The following is an 18569-nucleotide window of genomic DNA, read 5'->3' as shown; positions in this document are numbered from 1 at the left end:
TGTACTGTAACATTTTATAATGATAATTAAATATTCCTTAAGTTTAACTCTCAGTAGCTCTAACTTTCAGTATGGTTTGTTTTCCTTCGCTTACGAAATCCACCATATTTTTACCCATTTTGAATTTCATATGAAAATTTTAGCTGGGTAACCACTTAACTTAGCTTTGATTTAATAGCTTGACAACCACTTAACTTGTTTGTTAATGGTACAGTGTAGACTGTATTGATGTCCATATGTAAACAGTCATCAGTCAGGAATAATGCTGAGTACTTGTTTGTCAACAAATTAGAAATGTTTTTTATTGATATACTTTGATTGCTTAGCAACCAAACATGCTTCATCAAGTGCAACAGAAATTTTTAAAATGTCAGTCCAGTTAATACAGCCAATAAGTGAACAATACTGATTGTTTGTATTTGAAAGCAGCGAGTCTCAGCCTGATATCAAAAGTATGTTGTGTGTATTGGTTAAAATTTTAGTACTCACCATAATTTCTTTTATTGATTCAAAAGACCAGAAATGAGCTTTCATATTGCAAACTTTGGAAAGATTTGAAGAACTTCGATTTTCAAGGAATATTTGTTCCTGATCGAGGTGCTCCATGGCTTTCTTCTCTGTATTTGATGTACATAGAGGATAGCCAGTACTACTCTTGTCATCTTTAGTTCAGTGCTGTATCCTTTATTGAATCTTTTGGAGAGATCTCCCTTTGGTTTTAATAGAGACCATATGTTAGCACCCACACTATGTCATCTTTTAAGCATTAATGAAATTTAAAAGGCAAACTTAGGATTATCAATATTTTTCAACACCATTTGTAGCCAACAACTTGAATACTAAATATGCCTGCATTGTATAAATCAGTCTGCCCTACTTGTTTAATAAAAAATAAAATTACATTCAACCATTTGTGAAGGTATGCATGGTTTTGTAAATTTGTAAGGTAAATATTACCCAGCACACACACACACACACACACACACACACACCACTCTAGACCCCCCCCCCCCCCCCCCCCCCGCATTCATATTAAAATGCCAACTTCCCACCTTCCCAAGAAAAACTACCAAATTGAGTGTGCCAATAGTAAGCAATCAAGTGTTAGGTCCCATACTTTCCCACCACCATATATGCATTTAGTAATTTGCCACATTGCATGCATAGTCATCGGTAAAAGACAAAAGATTGTATTGGTTGGCCACCAGGAGTGCTGTTTGTGTTGATTGGCCCAGAAGGCCATGAAATTAAAAGTTAACAAATCATCATTATTTTCCCTGTGTTTCATGGCAAAAGTTGGTTGCATTCTCTAATAGTCACGGTCAAAACATTCTGCTAACATTTTTTCAGGATCACATAATTACTATTTTTAGCTTAGGAACTCGGAAATATATACTCGTATTTTAGACGGTGATGGCGCTCTGTCATGATGACCTTTGACATCAACATTGAGACGTACACATTGATTGGATAATATTTTTTATTTCGGATATTTGTCTGTGTATGTTTCCTATTCTTTAACCCATTGCGTATTTATCAAGCTGGTTATCAAATGTCAAACTTATATTTTTCGAACTGAAGATGGCTCTTAATTGTAATTTAGAATAGGAAATACTGTGAAAATATGAAGTATATAGCGACACGTAAATGATGACTCCAACCAATCAGAGGTCGTTTCTTTTGAGCTAATTGCGTTTCATATGAGTTTCAAGCAACCCATTCGATTGATGATAATTTCTATATGTGTTGCAAATATTGCCCATTAATGTACTTAAACTAATTTAAAATTCATAAATATATTTCTGATAACTGTTTTCCTTTAATGTTTATATTTTCTGATACTAAAATATTTCGCGTATTCTGATACTGTAAAATTCTCGTTGATTGTACTCACAAATCCAAGATGGACGGCAATAGAGATGAAAGCGAGCGATGTATAGAAATAGCTAAAAAATATATCGAATCGGGGAATAAGGACAAAGCGATAAGATTTTTAGAGAAAGCAGAAAGACTGTACCCATCGAAAAAAGCGAAAGGTAAGGTTCTTTTGCAGAAGATAAGATTTATTCAGCCTTACATTATATCATTCCGTACGTATTACGAATTGATCACGGGTCATGTAGATTGTAACTAAACGAACATGGGGGAATTTAATTTGAAATAAACGTGTTCGTAGACATTTTCAGGGTTTTTCTCTCTCGAATGTTCAGTCCAGTAATTCATAATGGGATGTGTACACTTGGCATCTCTATAGATAATCAAATACCGTTTAGATTTTCAGCGTGTGACACCATTGAATTCAAATGTAAATTAAAACCCCACAAACTCCAATTTTCATTGTCAAGATCCGTTTATTATGCTGCGGAGTATTGTATTTCTGTGAAGTTACTTGAGTACTGCATTATTTTATCCGTTTGCAGATACACTGTTTGATTGGTCAGACATGTACACAACGTATATGTATAGCCAACGGTATTTGGTATGTACACCAAAGGACTGAGGACATTTTTTGTAATGAATGGCAAATGAAAAATGTGGAAGCTTTATTCTAATACTTTGTATTGAGAATTATAATTGACATGTGATCTATCACAATCTCCGACAATGTAGTGATCAGTTTTAAACCCCTCTGTATGTAGCTGTACATTGGAACTGCATTGTATTATATTTTCCATATCAGCTCACTCACATTATTATACAGGCATTATGTACAATGTACTCACCTGTAACAGTGTATCATTACCAAGTTTTGAATTAAACCCAATCATCCCACAAATCTACAATTTGTTGACAAATGATTAGAGTCTTAAAAAAAACCTGTCACTCCATGAGAATAATCTCATTTTCACAAACTGAATAAATCATATGGCTTGGCTTTCTCACTTATGGCAAGGAATCTGTGCATGGTATTGGACAAATATCACGATCAAGTCCAGGCAAGTTTGCAAGTAATGTTGTACACTGTCAGTTATATTCCATAATGTAAACACTACCAACATACATACAAAATGTAGGTGGGCAAGTATCTTGACATGTATGTAATTTACTACTCATTGCAAACATGTGTCAGAATCTGTGATTACTGAGCTGTAGTGGAAATGTATTTGCATACTCTTTCATGAGGATCCTAATCTAGAAGACATGCTATGAGTATGACAAACAGTGACTGTTAGATGTGCCATGCCGGGCTCTTTACACTATACATGAAGTGATACATGTAGCTGATACTTAACTATGGTAGTGATAGGGTGGCAAGACTTGTTACATCAAGCATACATGTACATGTACTAGCAGACATACATGTAAAAATGTATAGCCAGATGTTTGTACATGTACATGGGTATATTGTTGTAGTCAGATATTTGTACATGTACATAGGTATACATTACATGTAGTCCGATATTTGTTCCTGCACATGGCCTGGATATTGGTTTACATTGTTGTAGTCGGATATTTGTATATGTACATTTTGTGTATGTATATAGGTATACATTGTAGTCAGATATTTGTACATGTATACATGGGTATCCATTGTAGTCAGATATTTGTACATCTACATGGGTATGTATTGCAGTCAGATATTTGTACATATTGGTATCCATGTAGTCAGATATTTGTACATGTATATGGTATATATTGCGGTCAGATATTTGTACATGATGTATATGGGTATACATTGCAGTCAGATATCTGTACATGTACATGGGTATACATTGTAGTCAGATATTTATGCCTGTATATGGGTATGTATTGCAGTCAGATATTTGTACATGTACATAGGTATACATTATAGTCAGATATTTGTACATGTATATGGGTATACATTGCAGTCAGATATTTGTAAATGTATGTGGGTATACATGTACATTGTAGTCAGATATTTGTACATGCACATGGATATACATTTTATAATTGCATGTTATAACAGTATCAGTATGCTACATTGTTTGTACAGTCTTCAATTGGTACTTTTATTATAACTTCAGACTTGGCCCAATAGAATGTACATTTGTATACAATTAGTGTTTTAACATTTCACTTATCATACATGTGTGAGTTTGTACCATTATACATTTTGATCCTCTATCTCCCTACTAGTGATTACTTATTTACAAATAATACCCCCTGGGAGAAAGAGGATTAACAAGAATGTGGATACAAATACATGTACATGTACAGTATGCAATGAGTATTGTTGCATATGTACTACTAGTACCAGTAACTACTTGCATTAAGTGCACATAATAGCAGTATTAAATGCACTGCACTGCAAGACTGAAAACATTACATGTATTGCATACCTGTGTGTTCAAATGGTGGTGCAAAATCATTTCCTGTGCACCTGAGCACTTTATCACAGTATGGGTTTTGATATTGAACAGAACCCCATGATATACAACAAATGTATGAGTGTCAGTGTGAATACTAAGGAAGGGAGACGCAGAGAACACTGCAAACCACTTGTGCAAATACCCCAAGTAATAATGTACATGTACACTACACTTGCCGTTGTGTGAAATGGTGTTCTTTTATAGTAGTAGCTTTATAGTATACCAGGAAACTAAAGGTACAATGTAGTGTCACAGATATAGAAACTTTAGTTTGATACATCTCTATTTGATTTCCAGTTTTATTAAACCTTATTCAAAGGAATGGAAGCTCATATGGGTCACAGAATAAGGAAAGTCATGCAAATACACAGAGTGGAGCTGATGCACAAGGAGATAGTCAATCAGAACCACAGGAAAATGGACAGATAAAAATAGACTATACACCAGAACAGTTTGCAGCTGTCAAAAAGTAAGTAGCCTAAAAACATGACAGTCAGTGCATTCTCTCACATTATTTGGGAGCCCATACTCGCCTGTCAGAAAAGACCTGCAGTTTCTTGAAATGTATTTGTTTCCAGGCACCTGCAGACCAGACTTGTGAGCTTTTTGAAATGTATAGACAAGTTCCACAGTAGGCTCACTTCAAATTTAGATATATCATATCCAGATTGTTTATTGAGACTGATTACACATGGATAGCAAGTCAGTGTACACAATACAATCAACAATGCACATCATGTGCTCCTCCGAGTTATCCTGAATGGGTACGAGTTTCACCCGAGCTATTTCAAAACACTGCAATGCATACATTGTATGTACATCATGGTGAGTCTGGGTCTCCATATGGCTATTTACATTGTCAGTCAATGTCAATTAAATGAAGATTATTGTCTAAAAGTGCCAACAAATTTTGAAGTGATTTTTGAAAACTTTTGAAAGACTTTGATATGCTTTCTCAACCCTCAAATTCGAATAAAACAGCCATTTTCAGATGCTGACATGTCAGGTTATCAAAGACACAACGAATTGACAGAAAACATTTCAATTTGTAGTACAAGCTGAAGCTGTGGAAGGAAATTATGACTTCACAAAGGAATGTAACGACTGGTAACACAGTTTGATTTAACTGATGAATATGGATACATTTCATTGTAACAGTCAATTTTAGTAATATTTCATCATTTACACATAAGCACATGTGACCTTACATTTAGGCAAAATGTCTCTGTCAGGATTTAAACTTCTGGGGCTAATGAAGTGTGTACAAACATACAAAGACACTCATTTTTATGCATAAATTTATTTGAAATGCATAAAATATGCAAGATTTGACATCTTGCTTTGGATTGTGACGGGGAAAAACTGGGTCCTCATCTAAGTGTATTTAACATACTACCTTGGTGAAAAAAAATCAAGATATAGTCACGCCTAATTTAAGTAGGAAGTCCTTCAGCTCTGGTACCTTAAGCTTTTCGAGGTTTTCCATGATGAACACAATGGAAAACAGAAAAAATACTTCCCTCATACACAGGCTTACACAGTGTTTTCAAGCGTTTTAATGAAACGTGGTGGCCAAAGCTTGATCTTTGGCACATGGTTAGCAACCATTGCAGTCTTGCGAGATCTCACCACTACCGGAGTATCCCTTATTCTAACATTTTAGCAGTAATTGTACTGTTTAGCAGTAATTGTACTGTTTAGCAGTAATTCTACTTTTTACCAGTAATTCATGTTTTTAAGCAGTAATTCTATGTTTTGTTTTGTTTTGCAGAATTAAAAAATGTAAAGATTATTATGAAATTTTAGGTGTGCCTAAAGACGCATCAGAAACAGACTTGAAAAAAGCTTACAGAAAATTAGCATTACAGTTTCACCCAGATAAGAACCATGCACCTGGTGCAGCAAGTGCATTTAAAGGTATGGCTAAAAATATATATATATTGGTAGCATTTCCATTGATGACATTGCCAGTTTATGTGTTTATACAATCTTACTATTTTATGCTGTGAATGGTTTAGGAAAATTGTATACTTTTGATATGATATTTTAGTCATATCAAGCTCAGAAAGCTTTCTCTAATAAAAAATAAAATGAGGATTATTTCTATATTAATTCTCATTTATGTTTTCTAACTTTCTCAGTATGGGATCTTGTTGTGAACAAGTAAAGTGAAAAGACTGTACATACATATATATGTATTGTCATTCAGTGTTTATCATGTGATCAAGTGAAGTGAAAAGACTGTACATACATATATATGTATTGTCATTCAGTGTTTATCATGTGAGCAAGTAAAGTGAAAAAGACTGTACATACATATATTTGTATTGTCATTCAGTGTTTATCATGTGAGCAAGTAAAGTGAAAAAGACTGTACATACATATATTTGTATTGTCATTCAGTGTTTATCATGTGAGCAAGTAAAGTGAAAAAGACTACATACATATATTTGTATTGTCATTCAGTGTTTATCATGTGAGCAAGTAAAGTGAAAAAGACTACATACATATATTTGTATTGTCATTCAGTGTTTATCATGTGAGCAAGTAAAGTGAAAAAGACTACATACATATATTTGTATTGTCATTCAGTGTTTATCATGTGAGCAAGTAAAGTGAAAAAGACTACATATATACGTAATGTAATTGAGAGTTTATCATGAGAGCTGATGAAGGCTGAGTGAATCAGTGGAAATAAACAAAGTAAATTATTTAATCTGGTTATTTTGGAACTACTATAATCTTGCTACTACTACTAGATGCTTGGGCTAACGTGCTTACTTCAAAGATTACCACTGAGGGCTTGCACCCAGACAAAGGTACTCATTACCTTTGAGCTTTATTAGACAACCCTCAAAGCACAGTTTCAAAGTCTTGCTACAAGACTAGACGTAGAACTACTACAAAATCAAGAATTTGGGTTTTAATTTGTTGTAGCGATTGGAAATGCTTTTGCTGTACTAAGTGATGCTGAAAAGAGAGCTAGGTATGATCAGTTTGGTAGTGAAGAAGAAATAGTAACAAGGAGACGACACCGCCATAGTCACTATCATCATCACCATGACGATGATGATGATTGGGACTATACAAGGGGATTTGAAGGTAATTATCATTATACTATCAGATGTTTGTTTGTCGTTTTCTGTGCTATCTAGCCTTTTTTGCCAACATTGTGGAGTATGTGGTAATCTAACACACCCAGGCCTGACAGCTTACCACTGTGAGGTATATGTTAATCTCATTTACCATGTACATACAGGTATGTGGTTATGTGGTAATCTAATTTACCATGTATGTACAGGTATGTGGTAATCTAATTTACCATGTACATACAGGTATGTGGTAATCTAATTTACCATGTACATACAGGTATGTGGTGATCTAATTTACCATGTACATACAGGTATGTGGTAATCTAATTTACCATGTACATACAGGTATGTGGTAATCTAATTTACCATGTACATACAGGTATGTGGTAATCTAATTTACTATGTATATACAGGTATGTGGTAATCTAATTTACCATGTATGTACAGGCCTGATATCTTACCACTGTTAGGTATGTGGTAATCTAATTTACTATTTATGTACAGACCTGATAGCTTAGCAATCTGAGGTATGTGGTAATCTCATTTACTATGTATATTCAGGCCTAATAGCTTACCACAGTGAAGTATAACAGTTATTTCACTCAGCTTTGTACAGATACCTTCGAATCCTTTAACTGAGGAGCCAAGCTGTATAAAATACATAAAGCATTGGACTGAGTGTTGTTTGAGTCTCACCAGTGTTGGACCAGCAGGAGAAAATCATGACTTTGGAGTCATAGTTATTATAATATTGTTCTATTTTTGCATTCTATTTTACAGGGGATATTTCTGCAGAAGAATTATTCAACATGTTCTTTGGGGGTGGTATGCCATCTGGTAGGGTTCACGTACACAGACAGAGACATCACAGAAGAACTGGTCAAGCACAAGCTGATGTAAGTGTGTCAGACAGTTTGTGTGAATAAACAAAACATGCATATACGAGACTTCCATACATTCCTACATGCCGAAGTTGTTTGTTTGCTTGTTTTGATCAATTCCTTAGTATATAACAGTTCCCTGTTAATGAGAAATGGATGAGTTCTTGTACAGTACCATAGAGCATACTAATGGATACTAAGTGTTCAATAAATCTTTTTTTTTTATATATCATATCATATCATATCAAATCATATCATATCATATCAAACAATATATATCATTACTATATATCATATTTAGTATATATCACATCATATCATAATTCATGTCATATCATAAATTATGTCATCTTATCTCATATCATTTGTTTATTTATGATTATCAGTCTTCACACTATTACTGATAATATTCCATTTAAGATATTTGGTGATATGTGGTGGCCACAGTGTTGGCATACACAGTAATTTGGGATACAATTTGAAAATACAGGACATATTCATTACAAACATGTAGATAGAATAAAAGAGATATTAAAAGATTATAAGAAGTTGCCCAAAGCAAAGATATAATTTTGGAAGTAGACAGTGTTACTGTACTAGGGTGTTAATATATTTTAGAGGAACCACTGGTTGCCTACCGTTGACAGCTAAGTTTGCATATATTTTGTCTTTACAGGCCTCCTTTGCATATATGATACAATTACTACCTACTAAGTTTGCATATATTTTGTCTTTACAGGCCTCCTATGCATATATGATACAATTACTACCTACTAAGATTGCATATATTTTGTCTTTACAGGCCTCCTATGCATATATGATACAATTACTACCTATTCTTGTCTTAGTTGTATTGTCTCTGTTATCAAGTCAGCTGATACAACCACCTCCTTACACATTTGATCCTAAAGGGTAAGTCACAGCTATTTTGGATGGTGCTAACATCTCACCAGCATGGGTTAGCAACTGCATCAGCCTTATGTCTAATGCTAGGCTAGCTCAGTGCTAACACTGGGCTGGTACTGCACCACACCAGCATGTGTTAACAACTGAAAGGGTTAATGTCTGCACCAGTCCAGGCTAGCTCAGTGTTAACAGCAGACTGGCACTAACACCACACCAGCATGTGCTAGCTACTTGAGATGTTAATACCTGCACCAGTCCTATGTTAACACCAGGCTAGCTCAGAGCTAACACTTTACTAGTGTAACTTGAGTATCAATTTTTGATCAGTCAGACAGCCACTATAGATTTACTGAAAATTGTTAAAATACCAATAATAAGACATTGAAGATGTAAATCAGTGGTTGATATTATCCATAAGCAGAACAGAAACAGGTTGATATTGTGATTGTCTTTAGGGGTGCAAATCTTTAGTTACGGACCCAAAAATCAATCAGATATCTTTTTCACTCGGTTATATAATGAAATTCTTGTGTTTCTTCATTTCACCAGGCAATTTACAGAAAAAAGGGAGACATTTAATCTAGGGGTAAAGTACTATGTCAAGGTAAGTACTCCTTAATAAGTATTGTAACCTAGTATCTCCCATCAAAACTAGCTTTTCCAAAACATTTTTTTATTTTAATGAAGCTACTAAGGATAGAAAAACAGCACTAATTCTTATTGGATGTTTTTAATTTATCAAACTGCACAGAGACGCCATCAATAACATCACCATGTGAGTAGATCTTAGATGGAACCTTCAGATTGAATGAATGTTAATGAAATAGCAAACCTGTCTGAGTTGACAGGAGTAGCCAATCACAAAGGGATAGATTTCATGATGGAAATAGATGTATAACTTATATGTGTTGTGTTGGGTTGAACATCACTGGGGGAAATTATAATCTAATTTTAGGTTGGAGTACAATGGTAGTCATGATGGGAAATGGTAGTCATAATAGGAATTGATAGTCAAAATCCCCACATCACTAGATAAAGACTATGTGCATTGAGTTAAAGAACTCAGATTTAAGATTATGAGTATTGAGCTAAAGAATTCAGATTTAAGACTATGTGCATTGAGCTAAGGAACTCAGATTTTAGATTATTAAAGTCAGGTCTGTTGCAGGAAACATTTACATTCACAGACAAACTTTGTCAACTCATGCCTAGGGTGAAACCTCGGATATGTTTGTGTACCTTTGTGAACAGAGTTACTGAAGCAGCATGAAAATGTACCAGGAATACACAAAGTTGACGTGTTCAAGTTTTCAATCACAACATAATTTTGTTATCATCTGTATGCTTAATTCAAAGTTTCTTGTCATTTTCACCTGTTTTTAATTCACATTGTATCTTTTTCATCCAACAAACAAACAGAAAGATTTTTTGAGGGAATATCAAGGTAGAGTACGTGACGTGGATCGGATGGTTGAAGAAGACTACATTGGTAATCTAAGGAATAATTGTTGGAAAGAGCAAAATCATAGTATGTATTATTATATCTTACTGTTTTCATTATCTAATTTGACTACTCTGTCTATCCCATTACAGTACAAATGTTATTGTCTTGCCTGTTTCACTCATGTGACATGACATTTGTTTACACACTCTCTGACAACTTCAAATGCAAAAGAAACAATTATAGAGGTTGGGAATGTAGAAGTAGACAAGTTACCATGGTGATTATTTGTAGGAAAGTACCCAATTTATGCCATTAAGATCTAGTCCATGTGTAATCATTTCAGCAGAACTCTATTTCTACTGCACAGTGAAAGAATAGCAATGCTTATCACTTTTCAATGTAATTGGGTAAAGGATCCTGCTGTGTGTGTATGGTGTCTCTGTTATGGTTAGTCTAGAGTTGTGATGTGTCTATCTCTTTGTCCCACAAGTAAAACACCAAACCAATATTATTTCTACCATAATCAAAAAGAATTGTTATAGTGTCAGACTCCCAAAACAATTTTCTGTTCAATTATGCTGAAAAGTTCAGTTAATAGAGAATGTGTTATTGTACAAATAATTCTTCTGTTGTTTCTTGAAAATATTCAAATTTGAAGCTTATCTTAATGTCCAGTGGTAGTCCATGTGTTACTGCTGTCAAAGAATGTATTCTAATTGTTACATAGTGAAATTTATGGTTAATTTATTGTTTTATCCACAGAGGAACAACTGTTTTACAAAGCAAAATATTTCAGTGATCGCAAACTTTATGAAAGAGCCCAGAATATGGCAACACCGTCTTGTGAAAAGCTTCGATCAGTATACGGCCAAGGGTAGGTCATAGGTCAAACTGGGGAAACAAAAGATGATGCTATGAATGAAACTGCCTGTCCACTGATGGATGGAGGGAAGATATTGCAATTGTTGTGTTTACACAACCACCTTTACAATCTTGATGTTGTTTCCAGCTGAGCCGGAAATCATGGAAAACTAAAAAAAAATTAATTGAAAACTGGAAGATACAATTTGAAAGACATTTCACAGTGTTAACTGTGTGCCTTTGTACTACAATTCAGAATTTGCTCAGTTTTGTTGATATTTTCTCAACTCAAAATAATTAGAAAGTGGGAAAATAGAAAACTAGTTATTGTACCTTGGTGTGTTCCTTTCTAAATTCACACTCCATCAATACACCAAGAATAGTATTACACCCAGAGAAACTGTATCACTGGGAACACAGACAGGTGTGGAATTCCACACAAAGACATTATGATGGATTATCACCATGTCTTGCTCTTGCGACTTTGTTAGCATTTTTTGATATCAGTCACTTTGTTAGATTGTAAGGTATGTTGTGTTGTTCAAACCCTTCTCAAAGTCTAGCATAGCATGACACATCATATCTTACAGTCTATCCCTTTCTATGAGTAGTATCAGTAGATTGGAAATCAACAAAGTAGTCTACATACTGCATTCTCTGATATACATTCATAATTTTAGCACACAGTTCTTACCAGTCTCTCAGTGTGTTGGCACTGATAATTTGTGTTGCTATGTTAGTTTATTTGACCCAATTAATCAGACCTATAACGTCCTAATATCATGGCTCAAAATTATCTTTACGTTATTACTGTCATTTTAACCACACCTAGAAAAACAATAACAAACTGAATTTAGAATTGAAAATATACTTGGTGTCCCACTGTAGCCTCGCCTTTCATTATGGTGCCTGTCAATGTAGTATAGCGCCCTCTGAGTTGGATGGGGTGCCTGTCGATATGGTATAGCACTCTCTATGTTGGATTCTGACTTGATTCAAGCATTGATAGCCATACCCTTTCAGTTCAAGATTCTCATTTCAGTGATGAATTTCACTGGTAACAATGAAGTAGTTAGTGTTCCTTTGAATTTATATTAGATTTTTTGTATAAATTAATTTACCATGTAAATATGGATGTTAACATTTACATGTGTGTTTCTGTATGTAAGCCATGAGTAATAATATTTCATTCAACTTTGATAGTTTCAGTTGATAAATTTATATTATAAATTTGATAAGATTATTGTCAACACATTAACATATTACAGCTATATCAGTTCTGACTAATCGACCACCTAGGTGACTTAGAAACATCACAGTTCATTTTCCTTTGCCTACACCATGGTTCATTTTACTAACTAACCAAGCAAGACAAAAGTAGAACAGAACAGATTCAAAAAAGTTTTAATGATTTGATTTTTAAATGCAAAGAAACTGTAAAAATAGAAAATTGTGTACAAGGGAATGAAGGAACAATCTGCCTCAAAAGTCATACCTTGTGTTGTTGTCACTGCAAAAATAGAAAATTGCGTACAAGGGAATGAAGGAACAATCTGCCTCAAAAGTCATACCTTGTGTTGTTGTCACTGCAAAAATAGAAAATTGCGTACAAGGGAATGAAGGAACAATCTGCCTCAAAAGTCATACCTTGTGTTGTTGGTGACAGGAGATGTCAATTTTTCATCCAAGATACATACTTTTTAGGATTTGACCCCCTATCACTATGGAAATTAGTACTTTATGGTCCCCCAGCACCCTGAAAATAGTGTTTTATGGCCCTAAGGACTTTTTAATGTTGTTGTTATTTTAATCTTGGACCCCTAGTATGTGAACTACAAGGGCATGGAATCCCCACCCCACCCCTCCCTCCACATAATGGAATATCATGGGCCCCAGGGGCCAGTATTTTAAGACTCCCTAGCACTGTAAAATACATATATGTTTTCCCTAGCTATGTATCATAGAATTTGTGGTAGGTGAAATTTTGTTCTGTTAAGTCGTTAGTAAGTTTATGTGATTTGAATATCTATGTAAAGAATAGTAAAGATTTACATTGAGTCTAGTGCTATCTGTCATTCAATCTCAAGTTTACATACAATGGAAATGTAAACTTATTCAAAATAAAAGTCACCATAAAATTTTACACCATTTTGAGAAAAAAAGAAGTCAAAAATAGAATTGAACACTGTTTAAAGTGTCTAATTTAGAAATAAACCTGAGTGAGTTATATTATTATCATAAAATATCTTTTTAATGAGTGAATGATAACATAGTAACATTACCAATTTTTGTTAAGAGTAAATATCAAACCCCATGTAAAACCCAACCCCGTATAAAAACTAACTCAGATTATCATATTTCACTTTTTCTAAGTTGCATCAACCAAAAAATATGTTCTGGTTTGCACCACTCTAGTATGCCTAACACACTAAAACACATAACTTCTGTCCTATGCACATTGTAAAACTCACTGTATGCCCACTACATTGGCTATGTCTAAAACACATGACTTCTGTCCTATGCACACAGTTACATTGTAAAACTCACTGTATGCCCACCATATTGGCTATGTCTAAAACACATAACTTCTGTCCTATGCACATTGTAAAACTCACTGTATGCCCACTACATTGGCTATGTCTAAAACACATGACTTCTGTCCTATGCACACAGTTACATTGTAAAACTCACTGTATGCCCACCACATTGGCTATGTCTAAAACACATGACTTCTGTCCTGTGCACACAGTTACATTGTAAAACTCACTGTATGCCCACCACATTGGCTATGTCTAAAACACATGGCTTCTGTCCTATGCACACAGTTACATTGTAAAACTCACTGTATGCCCACTACATTGGTTATGTCTAAAACACATGGCTAGCCGGCTTCTGTCCTATGCACACAGTTAAAACTCACTGTATGCATACCATAATGTTTATAACATGATTTCTGTCCTATGCACATATAAAACTGACTGTTGTAAACTTTTAGTAATCACAAATCCATACTTCTTACCTTACACAAGTATTTGTACAGTTAAAACCTAAATCAGTCCACTTCTCTAAAATTGTCCACTGTTTGTAAGCTTTTTATTTGTCAGTTCCTAACTACATAGTCTTCAATTTATTATAAAACTGATTGACAAATCAGTTTCTATACCCAATGTTTAGTACTGAACCCAGATCCTGATTCCTGTCTACATATTTTACCACTCTTAATGCTCAGATTTGTCAGCGTAATTCACACTTAGATTATACATATCCAGCATAGTACAACAACCATCCTTAGTTTATTTCCTGTTAATGTAGTATGTTATGGTGAATGGATACACCAGTTTTCTTTTCCAATCCTGTATACTGAATTGTAAATCTTTTCATCATGAAATATTGAGTTATTTTTTGGTAAGATTCACAATTCAATTACCCTAAATCAAGCACCCTTAGTCCATACGCACCCTTAGTCCATTTTACTTGAGTAATTAGAGCCAAAGTATGATGTGAGGTAACTCGATGGAACCTAATGTGGTGGTGGTGGTGGTGGTGGTGGTGGTGGTGGTGGTGGGGGGGGGGGGGGTTCAGCCATATGATGTTGCTTATAGAAAAATAAGGAATGAGGCAAACCTTGCAAGGCAAAGTAACTTTTCCTATGTTTTGTGTATTCTGTGATAACTAATACATCCTGTTATAACTTATATCAATCATTCTGTCATTTTTTTAAAAAAAACCCAGACATACGTGCCTGAATATAGATGACCTACGACTTATGACTTCATGGCAGGTGTGTGTGTGTCTGGTGGGGGGGGGGGGGGGGGGGGGGGGGCTATGAGACCCAAGGTTGGTAGGGAACGGGTATTACAATAGAATTTGACCTATTAACAGCCTGACTGTTCTGACTATGAAGTGTTTATGTGGGGGAGGGGGAGATTAGCAGTGATTTTGACCTACTAAGGGCCTGGCTTATAACTAATGAGGGTTGGGCTGGGGAGGAGGCTAGAAGATTATATTACTGTCAGTAGCACAGACTTGATGCTTTGCTGTGAAAACAACCTACCTGAATGGTTGATATATTTAGAGAATTCCAACTAATTATTGAGTGATAACTTGCAAAGATAAAAGGTGACCTCACATTTGATATTGAACCATTTCATTATAGTTGTTTTAGTTTTAGTCAAAGAAAACAGTGTATGGTGTAATGTTTAGAAGGCAATAAGTATTTTATTGGAATTTCTTCATTTGTAAATAAACTTGTAAGATTTGCAAACTCTGTAATAATGATAATAAAATATTTAAAAAAGAATTTTAGTCCTGAGGAGAGTTGTGGATGGGTACAAAACACAGTTACTATAATTGAATACTGCATCTTCAACAAATATATTTTGTCACTTTAAAGAGAAATCTGGACCTAATTTTTACTGATTTGGGAAGATGTTCTTGTAATTAGGAGTAAAAAGTATTTGTTTCACTGGAGCTTTTATTTCAGCTGAAATAGAACTCTAGTGGAAAAAAAGGAGATTCAAATGAGAAGTTAGTATTTCAGTGTAACTTATGTAATGAAGATTTTCTGGGCTATCGACATAAAGGTGAAGAGGAAAACGAGAACATTTCATTGATATCCATTTACAGCTCAAGATCAAAAAAAAAAGGAAAACCTATTACATTCATATTTAACCTTCCATAAGGGAGGTTTATGTTATGTTTTTGTCTTTCTTTCTGTCTGTCTGTCTGTCTGTTTGTTTGTTTGTATGTATGTATGTATGTATGTATGTATGTATGTATGTATGTATGTATGTATGTATGTATGTATGTTGTTTGTTGTTTGCTGAGGAAGACAATTTCTGATGCCAAATTGTTTGCTGACAAAGGAAAATTAATGGACACACTTTGCAAGGGATTAAATACAATAACATAAGAACAATAAATACAAACAATATAGAAAAGTTATCAAGATAACTTTGACCACCGTTTCACTATAATACTAGACACTGACAATGACAATTGGGAATATACATTTCTGTTAACCAATCTCTCATCACATTCATTTTTAATGTAACAATCATTATAATAATATATTACAATATACACATCCATTATCACTAATTAACTTTCCTCATTTTGGATGAATGCAGTTTTAACTTACTGATGGCTATTCATACCATATTATAAAGTTCAATGACCTCTTGATCAGTAAACGTAAACCTATTTGGTTTTCCTGTAAAGTTGCTAATTATGGTCAGTTAATTAAATGCTTTAAACTGGCATTCGTGCCCATTGAAGGAGTTTACCCAATCCGACTGTTTTGCAAACACACTTGTTGTCACTGGCAGTAATTTGTTATTACTCGATAACACAATTGTCAAAATTGCTCAGCAGGCCAAGTGTGTGTGGGGGAGGGAGGGGGAAATAGTTTTTTTTTTCATTCTATGTTTTTTTTGCTCTGCCGAGTGGATACTTCGTCTCATAAATCATTAAATAAATAAGCATAGTTTTTTAACCGAAACGACGTTTTCTGTTTGGCATGATACTGTGATACATTGGTGACGGATAATGTGATACAGAAATGTTGATAACTTCATTTACTAGTACCTGGGTCCAATCATTCAGTGTATTTCGTTGTACTGTGTATATAAGACATACCTAAAGTTACTCGAGGAAAACATTTTGATTGTCTAGTTAAACAACAAGAAATTACACGCATGGAACGTAGCCATTCAAGGAAAGAAGTCAGAAAGGCGTAAAAGTTATCATTGCTGTATAATCAACTCCATGTACACATTCATAAGGGGATTAACCATAGACAGTGGAGGGGATACCATACACAGAAGTACCTAACGTATCTGGGCAATTAATTTCATCACTCATCTACCATCCTATACCGTGCGAGAAATATCACTTAAAGATGCACCACAATTGACGGTAAAGCCGATCAATTCTGTGTCTAATACGAACACCTTCTGAGATGAAGTTTACTGACCATCACCAAGATCGATCGACTACCTGTTGCATATGTCTTTTCACCGTCGACTTGAAGAAGAATCGAGTCGCTTGGGTGGTATATCTAAAAGACATTTACAAAGGTGTAAGGGTCCATAGCTTTGAGGAACGCCTGGTCGGATTGGCGCTCTTTACATATAAGTACGTACGTTATTGTTGTAGCAGGTGACAGTTGACCAACCACAGCCCTCGTTGTGCTATTGTGTTTCAATAGTGGGTATCCAGACACACAATACACACATCTGAATACATGAATGTTAAACAAGACACACGGTGTCAGCGAGACGAAAGTGTGTGGTGACTTCGCATGTGTTACGTAGTACCTTAATCTCTACCGTTTAATCAATACGAGGGAACTTCAATTTCAGTAACGGACCTGACATTGCATGAACAGTGGAATCGTCTTCTTCTTTATCACCTGGAAGTTATCGTGTAGGAGATATTTAATCACATATAGACTACCCGTCCTGTGTGAAGTGTACCTGTACATGTTTTCGTTTTACTGGTAGACATCGAAGTGGTTGTTCCCACGCTTTACCTAATTGCCTCTCTTGCCAAATCGTTCATGTATAACCGTGACTGTTTTGAATAGCACACACGTACACTTGGATTACTGAACAGCTAATGTAAGCAGTAAGTGTCGGAGTGATGAAGTTCATGTGAACAAATTAGGTAAGTGTGATTGTTTCGAAGTATAAATGTATGTTATGTATACAACGTAAGGGCAGGTAAAGGTATGTCACTGTTTGTGTTGTCTCATAGAGTCGACAACACCACACCCCTGCATCCAAATTTAATGAAGATAAATTCTTAATATGTGAATGTCTAGGGGTCCAACATTCTGAGTAAATTGAACAGTATTGAGGCTGGTGATTCTCTCGTGTTAAAACTATTCTATTTTGTATACTTCGTGCCAACAGGTGGTTTCACAGTTTTCATATATGGGGCTCGACAGCTCCTTAATTACTTCCTATAATAAAGTTGCGACTAAATCACTCCCACTAAGGGATAACGTTCTATAAGCAGAGTGGACGGGAACCATATCTCTACACGACCTCCC

The 18569-nt window shown here is 34.9% G+C and overlaps 1 protein-coding gene across 1 annotated transcript; it reads left to right on the top strand.

The window, feature by feature from the left end:
• Positions 1-1900: 1900 nt before the first annotated feature.
• LOC144451978 (dnaJ homolog subfamily B member 12-like) lies at positions 1901-15049 on the top strand. Its single transcript, XM_078142923.1, has 9 exons — positions 1901-2036; positions 4629-4800; positions 6103-6248; positions 7269-7433; positions 8204-8319; positions 9107-9216; positions 9760-9814; positions 10630-10738; positions 11417-15049. The coding sequence occupies exons 1-9, from the start codon at positions 1904-1906 to the stop codon at positions 11530-11532; spliced, it is 1122 nt and encodes a 373-aa protein (XP_077999049.1). The 5' UTR covers positions 1901-1903; the 3' UTR covers positions 11533-15049.
• The last annotated feature ends 3520 nt before the right edge of the window (positions 15050-18569 follow it).

Source organism: Glandiceps talaboti, chromosome 22 (assembly GCF_964340395.1).
Source record: "Glandiceps talaboti chromosome 22, keGlaTala1.1, whole genome shotgun sequence".
Lineage (NCBI taxonomy): Eukaryota > Metazoa > Hemichordata > Enteropneusta > Spengelidae > Glandiceps > Glandiceps talaboti.
The sequence above is the reverse complement of the archived record's forward strand: the minus strand, read 5'-3'. Positions and strand labels throughout refer to the sequence as shown.

What these genes read in the sequence shown, in the direction of transcription:
- LOC144451978 (XM_078142923.1), top strand. Translation starts at nt 1,904, where the DNA reads ATGGACGGCAATAGAGATGAAAGCGAGCGATGTATAGAAATAGCTAAA. An exon ending in CAGTTTGCAGCTGTCAAAAA is followed by an intron (nt 4,801 to 6,102) that starts GTAAGTAGCCTA and finishes TTTGTTTTGCAG; the next exon opens with AATTAAAAAATGTAAAGATT. An exon ending in CTATACAAGGGGATTTGAAG is followed by an intron (nt 7,434 to 8,203) that starts GTAATTATCATT and finishes TCTATTTTACAG; the next exon opens with GGGATATTTCTGCAGAAGAA.